General features: G+C 37.7%; 1 protein-coding gene across 1 annotated transcript; it reads right to left on the bottom strand.

Annotated features, from left to right (window-relative positions):
* Positions 1-871: 871 nt before the first annotated feature.
* LOC141393915 (uncharacterized) lies at positions 872-3,900 on the bottom strand. The gene is made up of 3 exons (XM_073967542.1): positions 3,251-3,900; positions 2,911-3,178; positions 872-2,640 (listed from the first exon to the last, which is right to left on the bottom strand). Exons 1-3 carry the CDS (start codon positions 3,733-3,735, stop codon positions 1,801-1,803), a joined length of 1,593 nt encoding a protein of 530 aa, XP_073823643.1. The 5' UTR covers positions 3,736-3,900; the 3' UTR covers positions 872-1,800.
* Positions 3,901-11,168: the final 7,268 nt, after the last annotated feature.

Below are 11,168 nucleotides of genomic sequence, written 5' to 3'. Positions count from 1 at the left end.
GTATGTTTGGACGAAATATGTTTCAGACAATTTGGAGTTGATTTAGCCATGTCCGTCCGTCTGTCTGGCTGGAGCGCACGATAACTCTCGAACGGATCAACCGATTCGGTCCAAAATTTGGCTTTCGTAATATTTATTTCAAACTTAGTTTAAGTTCGAAGATGGGTTATATCGGTCCACTCCTTCCGGTACCTCCCCACAAAAGTTCGAAAATGTTCGGACAATTTGTGCGAACGATAGCTCTCGAAGGGAGTAACCGATTTGGTCCATTTGCACATCCTGAAATTTCCGCTCGACTTAGATGAGGTTCCAATATGGACTCAAGCGTTCCACTACTTCGGGTACCTCCCACACAAAATTTCGGAAAAGTGCAGTTTAGGACCTGCTCTCGAATTGCTTTGGTTTTTATTGTAACAACTTGTATTCACTTGTGGTACCGTTTACAGCGACATTGGGGGTTATTCTGAACGAAAATTTCCCGTGAGTTTTTATATTTCCGCCGTTTCTACTTAAGGGAGAAAGTGAAAAAATTCACGAGGAATTTTTGTTCAGAATAACCCCAATTATGTTTTCCGTGGACAAGTCCATGCTGTCCATGACCCACTAAAGTGACTAGTGGGCGCTATATCAATCGAAAAGAAAATCAATTTTCATAATGGACTATTTCGGTCCATTCCTTCAAGTACCTCCTCCGTAACATTTTAAACTTTAATCCTAATCCACATTTTTGTCGGCAAGTTCAAATGTCCAAAAAGAGCCAAAAAAATCTGTACGTAGAGGGTATATCTCTGTCAACAAAGCCGACTGATACTTTTTTACTTGTTAAAATATTCTTTAATATTTGGTTAGGTGGTCATGAAAAAATGTAAAATTTTTATTTTTTTATTTGTATGTATATTCGTGTTTATTATTTTTTTACATAGAAGAAACATTATTTTATTTAAATTTAAATACTAAAACTTACTATTATATTTATGGTGTGTAGTCGGGGACATACTGAAATAATTTCTTAATTAATTAACATATACATAATAATATATAATTGTTAGGACTGACGTAATTATAGTACATAAACGTACATTTGTTTTTTAATGAAAAACAAAAAATGACTTTGAATAATTTGTCCAGCATTTTTTGAACTGCTAATATGTTATAAAATTGAAAATTATAAAAAATATATAGTTGGTTTTAGGGGAATACCACCTTAACCTCATCAAGATGATAAAAAAATATAAATTACCATAATAAGTAGGATAGAAATAAAATTTTAAATAATACAAATTGTTCAATTGTTCATTATTGACGCGGGGGAAAGATGTCATTTGCAATAAGTACGACAATATTTTTACGAATAAATAAACTCAGACATTTGTGGGGAAATATGTTCAGGACAAATACAAATTAAAAGAAAATTAATAGACATCGGTGGCCTATTGTGTCAAATATTGGGGGGAATTGATCGAGCTTTAGCTATGGCAATTGAACTGTTAGTTTGTTTGTGAAGTAATTTGGTTATCTAAATACGTAACCAACTACTTTCAAGGTTTGATAGCACAAGGAATAAGTTTCACAAATTAATCAATCCATTTCGAATGGATGTCAATATTATGACTACTTTTGTGAAACTTTTTTCTATAAAATTGATTCACCTTGCTGCAGTCCAAGCCTTTGTTCATCTGCATTTGTCTCTTACGTTAATTTCTATACTTAAAATCCTATCATAAAACATAACAAACTTGAATTTGAAGATGAAACAAGGAATTACATTTCCTCCATTGACATTGTTTACTCGCCTCTATTCTAATCCTCTATTCGTATATTAATTGATTCCGGTGTACTGGTGCTTAAATTATCCAATTTCTTTAATATATCCTGTTGTAAGGATAAATATTTGGGAAAGAAGTCTTCCATTAGTTTTACTTTACGTTCTTCCAATTTCAAACGTTTACGATTAATTTCACCCTGCTCCACGAGTATGATATTCTTCTTCTTGATTTCTTCCAAATACATCTGTTCCAGTGAATCTTGAACCGAGGCAGCTGCTGCCGAAGCTGTTGTGGTAAGAGCCGTGGATGTTGTATTTGCAGCAGCGGCTGCTGCTGCTGCGGCGGCAGCTGCCGCAGATGAACCAGAACGATTACGTTTACGTGGTGTTGTAGTTGTCGACCTTTTTGGTGGCGGTTCCATAGTTGTATGATTGCTGTTGTTGTGGTTTGTAATGTTGGCGCCATCTCCAACGGCATTATTATTAGTAGTTGTAGGCAACACCACTGGTAAGCTGTTGTGATTTTGCAAAGCCCCTCCACCTACGCCACTTCGACTGTTGTCGCTTAATGCCGCTGCTAGATTTGCAGTGCCATTCTTTGTGACTGTCAATTCTGAAGCAACTGGTTTTTGGGCTATTGGTGTCGCTGTTGTTACATTCTGTGATGTTGTCTTAGCTCCTTCAGGAGGATTTGTTGTGGTTGTTGTTTCTTGTGGTTCTATTGGCATAAATTCCGAGTAACCTTCTGTCTTCAAATCATTTTCAATTTCTTTTTTAATTTCCATTTGATCCAGACCAAAAAGTTCGGTGCTAAAACTGTTGTTCGAATTATTACTGAAGACATTCGATGATAGATTTTGTTCGGTTAAGGATATCTGGAAAAGAAAAAAAAAAACAATAATTTCAGTGTTAATTAAAAACAAAGTTTCTTGTCTTGATTGGCCCTTCCAAAGATCCTTCTTACTGAAACACATGGAGCTTGCTTTGTTTGGGCGCTCCCAAATAAACGAGAGTCTTTCTAAAAAATTGTTAATGAAGTAGCGTGGACAAATGTCTGCTTTGGGGCCTCTTAAAAAGCTTTAATTCCATGTTTATTGGGTTTGCAACCATGCTAGGTAAATGGTCCAATTTCTACATCTACTTACATCTTCAGTCAATTGTTGATTATCTCCTGGTGTTTGATTCAAGTTAATACTCTGTTCCGTATTGGAAATATTTGGTGATGATGGTCTGGTATCATTATTACTATTCAGCAGCTCTGTTGGTGATAAATCACGATTATTTTCCAAGGCTTCTTGGGGTACAGGTTCATCATCTTTGGAACGATATTGATTCTTTAGTATCTTTTCCACCAAATCGTATTTTTTCCATTTAACAGCATTTCTATCGGTCTCTATCAAACGTTTCACCTGTCTTTAATGGAAAGTCAAACAAAAAATATTAACATGCAATTCTCTTTCAAACTACTGACTACCTCCTACTTACCGAAATTTTGCTCTTGTTTGATTAACTTTACACTGTACCTCCTCCGGCTTAACATCAATATCAAATCTCTCCTTCATTTCCTCAGCCCATTTGGCAAAAAACACTGTGTTTTTGCCATGTTTGGTGAGTCGCCAATTATCTCTACCCCATATAAGAAAAAAGCGGTCTTCTTCTTTAGGTGTCCAATAGCGACGATTTTTACCACCACCCTTAGTTTCGTTTTCCGCTTGATGATCATTGTCGGCATTTAAAGGATTTAGTCCCTGGCTATCATCTTTGGCATCTTTGCCTGCTGTTCCAGTTTGTTGAGGTGGTGGCGGCGTTTGCTGGCGCTCTTCATCCTTATCGCCTCCTTCTTCTTCTTGTGTACCTTGTTCATTTGCTGGCGGGCAGGCTGTTTCTCCTTCTTTTGCTACATCTTCTTCTGTGTTCTCCTGTGTATTATCTGCACTAACTTCAGTTTCTTCGGCTTTTACTTCAGTCATTGTATAATTTTACGTTAAATTTAATGTTTTTCCTGGCTTTTTAGCAAGTTTGTGTATATATAAAACCTTTTTTATTTTGCAATTCAAAGCGCCGACAGACAATTTTGTATGCAATCCAATCCAATCACGTACACCTCTTCTTCTTCTTTTCGTGTAACAATGTCCGGGAGATTGATAGCAGGGTTGCCAGTTTGTTTAGTTGTTGGAAAAACGCTAAAATATTGCGATGTATTTGGAATCAACAAAAAAATAGTGTAAACACTAGGGTGTATTTCAGAATTTCGTGAAATCCAGCGGATTTCGAAGCATGGGTGTAATGTGCTTTTTACATTAGCACGAAAAACTGGTTTTGGGGCTGTTTCGTCATTTATTTGCTAAAACAGGCAACATTTTGCGTCCTTCATCATACAAAAATAAATGACGATAGCTGCGTCCATTTATTACACTAGAGTTCTTGTCTGGGTTAACCCACTTCGACAGGATTTATTTGACATTTGTGATATGGAATTGACAATCGAAATCCACTGGGTTAATCAGCTTAAGTGCAACCGGGATATTAACCCCTAGATTTAACATCTTCTCATTAGGCCATGTTTATATTATAGCCTTTTGCAGGGTTAACCTTCTTAATGAGGATTTATTTGACGAATACGCTATGGAATTGACATTTGAAATCCAGTGGGTTTGTTAAATCCGGTTATATATAAACGTACTATTAGGTAAAAGTCCCGGGAGCAATGGCGTACACGCTTTATGTTATTTTCACTACATTGTCATCTTATTATGTAACGCATGATGCTTTATAACTCACAATGTTATTAAAGGGCTGTTTACACCATCTATCAATGTCATATGAGCTGTCATTTCTTTCACCCATTCGACATTCTCTATGTTTGTCAAAATTGACGTCATCCATACAACTTTCAATTTGTGCGTTCATACCTACAAGTGTTATTTTCGTATGACATAACCTATAAATATAAAAACAGCTGTTTTTGTCATTGTTTACATTTATTGTTGAGTTGCAAATTTGCGCAAATTTTAATTTTGGTTAAAGGAAAATGAATATCTAGCATGTTTGTTGTGGTAGAATAGGTTTTTGGGGTTATAGAGGCATTTATGTTTTTGCCACAAAGCAATCATTTCCAAGACTGCTTCTTTCGACCAATCGATCTGAAAATTACATTATAAACACTCACTCTTTGTTTACTTTTCTAAATATTTAAATATACATAACTTTCCATTTTCTTTTTTAAAAGATTTTGTTTTTCTTTTTTTTTGAGAATGCCAGAAAACAGCTGATAAATTTATGTTTACATACAAGAATGCCGTATCAAATAGAGCGCTCCCCAAATGAAAAATTTACATATGAGTTGCCAAATCATTTTGATAGATGAAAATTTTCATAGTGGTCACACATAGTGTACAACATTCGCAGGTAGAAAATTTGACATCTCACACGACATTGATAGATGGTGTAAACAACCCTTAAGATAATACCAAGGCATATCGACCAGGTAGTGGCATCGTCATATTTTTAATATGTTATTTCAAAAATTTCTTTTTGTTGTTGGGAAAATTACAACAAAAATAATTTTTTATAAAGGGATTTGACACTTCATATTCGAACAGCTGGTGTGATACCACTACCTTGGTAAGTCCCGGGCCACACTACAGTAATTTCACTGCTATTTTCATATGAAATTATGCGTCTCTAGATCGACGTCCCTAGTAGAGTAAATTCAAAAATTGCTGTAGTGGGGAATTCGATTTAAGAACACCTAATTTCATGAAATTTTTAATGAAATTCACGCTAGTGTGGACCGGGACTAATTGTGCCATGGATAATACATTATAGTCTTATACTACGGTTATAACACTTTCACATTTACGAAATCGAGTGGATTTCAACTGTCAATACCTTTGAATATAAGTCAAATGAAATCTCATCTGAAATCCATTGGATTTCATTTCACGTTTAAACAATGGAATTGGCAGTTGAAATCGAGTGGATTTCGTAAATGTAAACCAAGCATTACATTAGGGTTTTTTGGCGGGTTAACCCACTTCATGATGATTTATTTATGGCTACTTTACACGACATGTATTTTACATATGTACTGTCACTTTGCATATACATTTTTTAATTAAAAAAATGACATTAACGTTTGCGCCACGGTACAATAAAGTAGAGGTAGGCCAGGTATGAAAATCACTGAGAAATACAACCTTGTAGCCATTGCTTAAAACGTTAAATGACATGGAGAAGGTGATGCAATAATAGGTGTGTTCGTTTACTCAATAACTTGTATAAATTTGTACGAGTTAAGTAACTTCTTGTAAGTCCCGGTCCACACTAGCGTGAATTTCATTAAAAAATTTCATGAAATTAGGCGTTCTTAAATCGAATTCCCCACTACAGCAATTTTATGATTTTACTGTACTATGGAAGTCGATCTAGAGACGCATAATTTCATGCAATTTTTTCAATGAAATCCCTCTAGTGTGGACCGGGACTAAACGACCAAGGTGTTTTGCATTGTACTGTAGAGTAAACGAACAACATCCCGTAACATTTTGTACAAATTTTGAGTAAACGAACTGATGTCTTCATTTGCTGTCAAAACATATTTTTAGCTTCTGTAACGAATATCTGTGAACAACATCTTTATTTAAGCTCCGCGAAGAATATTTTACAGTTTTCTTCTACATTTTGTGGATATTTCGCGCAAAAAAAAAAATTGACAGCAAATGAAGACTGAATCAAGTTTTCAAATTCTTGAATGCGACATCAAAATGCTAAATGAGTAAGTATATTATAAAAATGCATATTATTTATTGGTTTGCTTGAATCCATTGAATCCATTTTACAATTATTTATTTATTCTATTTATTAATCAACTTTACAATAATTATAATGGCCTTGTCACATAAGCGGCATGGCTTGTTAAGTCAGCGTCATCGGCTGGCAATTCTCTTATGCGACGAGGCCTTAGGCAATCGGGCCAATTATCACCTTCTTACCCCCAGTTTTTATAAAAATTTTTATTCTTCTCACACGAATTGTCAAATTTTGTAGATCGATTTACTCGCTTAAAGCGGGCCATACACTATCAAATTGGCTTTTCCATCCGATGAACTCCTTCTGTACGCGTGTGCTTGATAAGTGTGTAGCAAAGCATTCAATCAGCCTTCAATGTGCAACCAAAATCTTCAAATTTTCCTCAAAAAATGAATGAACTTAGTCCCAATTTACATTAGGCGAGTTTACTTGCGGCAATTGTCAGTTTGATGGAGAGAGAGGTGAGGCATATGGTAACCCTTTGCCTCTCAGCCCCCTCTCTCACCTACAAACTGACAATTGCCGCAAGTAAACTCGCCTAATGTAAATTGGGACTTAATTTTTTTTTTATTTCTTTACAAACACAATGTTCTGTTTTTCAAAATTGCTTTTTGACAATTTTCAAAATAAACCATATTCATCGGATTGATTGGGGTTCATTTTGAAAATCTTAAGGCCCCCACTCATTTATCAGTCTGTGCCGTCAGTCCGATGAACCCTTTCTGTATGTGTGACTGACAAGTGTGTAGCACGAACCATCAGTCAAGTCTAAAAATCTTGAGTTTCTCCTCCAAAAATGAATGAATTCTACGTTTTTTGTGTTCCTTACTTACTTACTTAGTTGGCCCATTACAGAACATTTGTTCCATAGACCGAACTAAGAAAAGATCTCCATTCCTCTCTGTTTTTCGCTTGACTTTTTGGAATACCGCGCCTTTTCATTTCTTCATCCACTTGTATGCTCCATCGAAGCTTAGGCCTGCCGATTCTGCGTGCACCGCCATGTGGCATGTATTCATACGCCTTTTTAGCGGGTTCATCATCGCTCATTCTCATGATATGGCCTAGCCAACGCAATCGTTGCATCTCGATACGTTTAACTATATGCATGTCTTTGTATAGCTTATATAGCTCGTGGTTCATCCGACGTCGATATTCACCGCAAATCGGCCCGTAGATCTTTCGAAGAATTTTCCTCTCAAACACACCAAGCACTGACTTATCTGCTTGCGCAAGTACCCATGCTTCGGAGCCATACATTAGCACGGGTAGTATCAGCGTTTTGTATATTGTTATTTTTGTTTGACGAGATGTGGCTTTGTTTTTAAATTGCTTACTTAGACCATAGTAGCATCTGTTGGCCAATACAATTCTTCTTCTTATTTCACAACTGATGTTGTTTGTTGTGTTTATGGCAGTGCCGAGGTAGACGAAGTCTTTAACTACCTCAAAATTGTAGGTACCAACTTCCACAGTTGGTCCGAGCTCTATGGACGCTTTGCGCGTCGACACCATCAATTTGGTCTTTTCGCCGTTTACCGCCAGACCCACTTTCGCAGATTCTGCTTCGACCTTCCTAAAGGTATCAGTTACTTCCTTTACTGATCGTCCCATGATGTCTATGTCATCAGCATAGGCAAGTAACATGTGGCTATTGGTGTAAATTGTGCCATTTCTTTTGACATTTGCATCTCGTATTACCTTTTCCAGCAAAATGTTGAATAGGTCACACGAAAGGCTGTCTCCTTGTCTGAAACCTCTTTTGGTACAAAATTCTTCGGAGAGGTTCTTTCCAATTTTAACAAAGGACCTAGTATCAGTTAAAGTCATCTTACAAAGCCGGATGAGCTTTGCGGGGATACCAAATTCAGACATTGCGTGGAATACCTTTGATCGGAGGGGACTGTCGAATGCTGCTTTATAATCGACAAAAAGGTGAAATGTGTCGATCTGCATCTCTTGGGTCTTCTCTAGGATTTGTCGCAGGGTAAATATCTGGTCAATGGTGGACTTGCCAAGTCTAAAGCCACATTGGTATGGTCAAATTATTTCGTTGACCATTGGCTTTAGTCGTTCGCACAATATCCCTGACACTATCTTATAGGCAATAGGGAGAAGACTTGTGCCCCTATTGTTGGAGCATACAGTCTTATCTCCTTTCTTTTGGACGGGACATAGGATGCTCAGGTTCCAATCGTCGGGTACGCGTTCTTCCTGCCAGATGGTGCTAACTAGCTGATGCATACACCTTATCAGCGCGTCGCCTCAGGTTTTAAACAGCTCGGCTGGTAAGCCATCGGCTCCTGCTGCTTTATTATTCTTCAGCCGGTTGATTGCTGTTTTTACCTCATCTTGGCCGGGCGGTATACATTCTATACCATCTTCTGGGATTGGATCTGTGGTATCATCGTCTTCGCTACTATTGGATACCAGCAGATTGGAGAAATGTTCCTTCCATATCCTGAGCACGCTATCTGTATCTGTTACCAGATTACCTTGCTGGTCTCTACAGGAGGATGTGCCTGTACCAAAGCCATCTGTTTGATGTTTCACTCTTTGGTAGAATTTTCGGACTTCATTCTGGCTCCTGTACATCTCGATTTTTTCACACTCCCGCTTTTCCATTTCTCTCTTTTTCTTGCGGAAAAGACGTTTCTCTTTTCTCCCGATATTCCTCTCGTGCGCTACGCGTTGCTACTGATTGTAAAGTAGCTCTATATGCCGCATTTTTCTCTTCGGTAGCAGCACGACACTCCTGGTCATACCATGAATTCCTTTGTGGAGGTCTCTGGAATCCAAGTATAGATTTTGCGGCTGTTTGCATGGAGTGGGCAATATGTTGCCATTGTGTTGTTATGTTATCGGGACAAGGAGTGCTCGCGTTAAGCAATTGGGCTAGTTGAGTGGAAAATGCTGTGGCTATCTGTTGTGTTTGCAGCCTATCGATTTCCAACTTCCGCGTTGTGTCTGTTCGTGCTTTATTTGCAACGTTTAGACGGGTACGTACCTTTGCTGCAACAAGGTAGTGGTCCGAATCAATGTTTGCGCCTCGGAACGATCGTACATCCAACACAACACGCTGGATGAATGTCTTCCATCTATTACAACATGATCAATTGTTCTTTGATCTGGAGACAGCCAGGTGCCCTTATGAATATCAAGATGATTAAATCTGGTACTGCTAACTACCATGTTTTTTGCAGCTGCAAAGTCTATCAGCCTCGTACCATTGTCAGATGTTTCACTGTGGAGACTGAATTTCCCGACTGTTGGGCCAAAGATATTCTCCTTTCCAATGTTGGCATTAAAATCGCCTAGAATGATTTTAATGTCATGGGCAGGGCAACGGTCATATGTTTCTTCTAAGCGCTCGTAAAATATATCTTAGGTTTGTTCGTCCTTTTCTTCAGTGGGAGCATGAGCGCAAATAAAGCTGATGTTGAAGAATTTAGCTTTTATTCGAATTGCAGCAAGTCTTTCATTCACTGGGGTGAAGCTGGATACCAGATGTTTTAGTCTCCGACTAACTACGAATCCGCAACCAAACTCATGCTTTACGTCATGGCAGCTATAATACAGTGCGTCACCTTTAGGTGTTGTTGTGACGCCTTTCCCAATCCATCGTATTTCCTGTATGGCAGTAATATCGGCCTTGTACTTTTCAAGTACGTCTGCCAATGCGAAGACTGCACCTTCTCTATAAAGAGTGCGATCATTTCAGGTGCAGATTCGCAGATCATGGTCCTTAAAACGTTTGCGGGGTTCGTCAACTTTAGAGGGGTTTGTTTTTCTTTTCTTTCGTTTTTTCATAGTAGTATTTTTTTCTAGGGGAGGGTTACTAACCCGACGCCCAAACCCAAGTTTTTAACGTTGTTATGGGTGAACGCGCGGCACATGTTAGCTCACTACCTTTAACGGGTGTTAAAGGCAGTTCTCCAGGTGACACCACGGGGAGGTCAGTGTCCACTTGAGATGAAAGAGGGACCAAGATAAATCCTGGGCTTTGCCATGTTAAAGCCGGTCAAGACCGTTGTTTGGTATCATTCATCCAATACGTCAACATTATTTTCTGTTTTTCAAAATTGTTTATTGACCGTTTGAAAATAAACACAATTCACCCAGACTGATGGGGGTTCATTTTGAAATCAAAACTATTTTGATTTTCATCAGTCTTGGAAACCTCACACATACATTCTCAAAATTTCAAAAATTTACACATACTACCATAAATGCTGGCAGTCAGACTGGCTAATGAGTGGGGGCCTTAAACTATTTTGATTTTCTTCAATCCATAAAATTCACACACACATTCTCAAATTTTTAAAAATTTACACTTACAACTACAAATATTGACATCAAAATTTGATAGTATATGGGCCGCTTAAGCGCAAATGTAGAGCGCTGACTTTTAAATGAGGAATCCTTGACGATATATGGAACGGGTATACGAAAAATTTGATGTGTATGTCATCTGGGGGCTGAGCTATGAATGTCTAAATTATTACGAATATAGACGAACGAACAAAAATAAGTTACAAAAACAGGGGGTTAAATTCGCCTTGGTTGCCTGACAGTAAATTTTTTTCATTTC

The sequence above is a fragment of the Musca autumnalis genome, unplaced genomic scaffold (genome assembly GCF_047663935.1).
Source record: "Musca autumnalis isolate F117 unplaced genomic scaffold, ASM4766393v1 scaffold_2, whole genome shotgun sequence".
NCBI lineage: Eukaryota > Metazoa > Arthropoda > Insecta > Diptera > Muscidae > Musca > Musca autumnalis.
The sequence above is the reverse complement of the archived record's forward strand: the minus strand, read 5'-3'. Positions and strand labels throughout refer to the sequence as shown.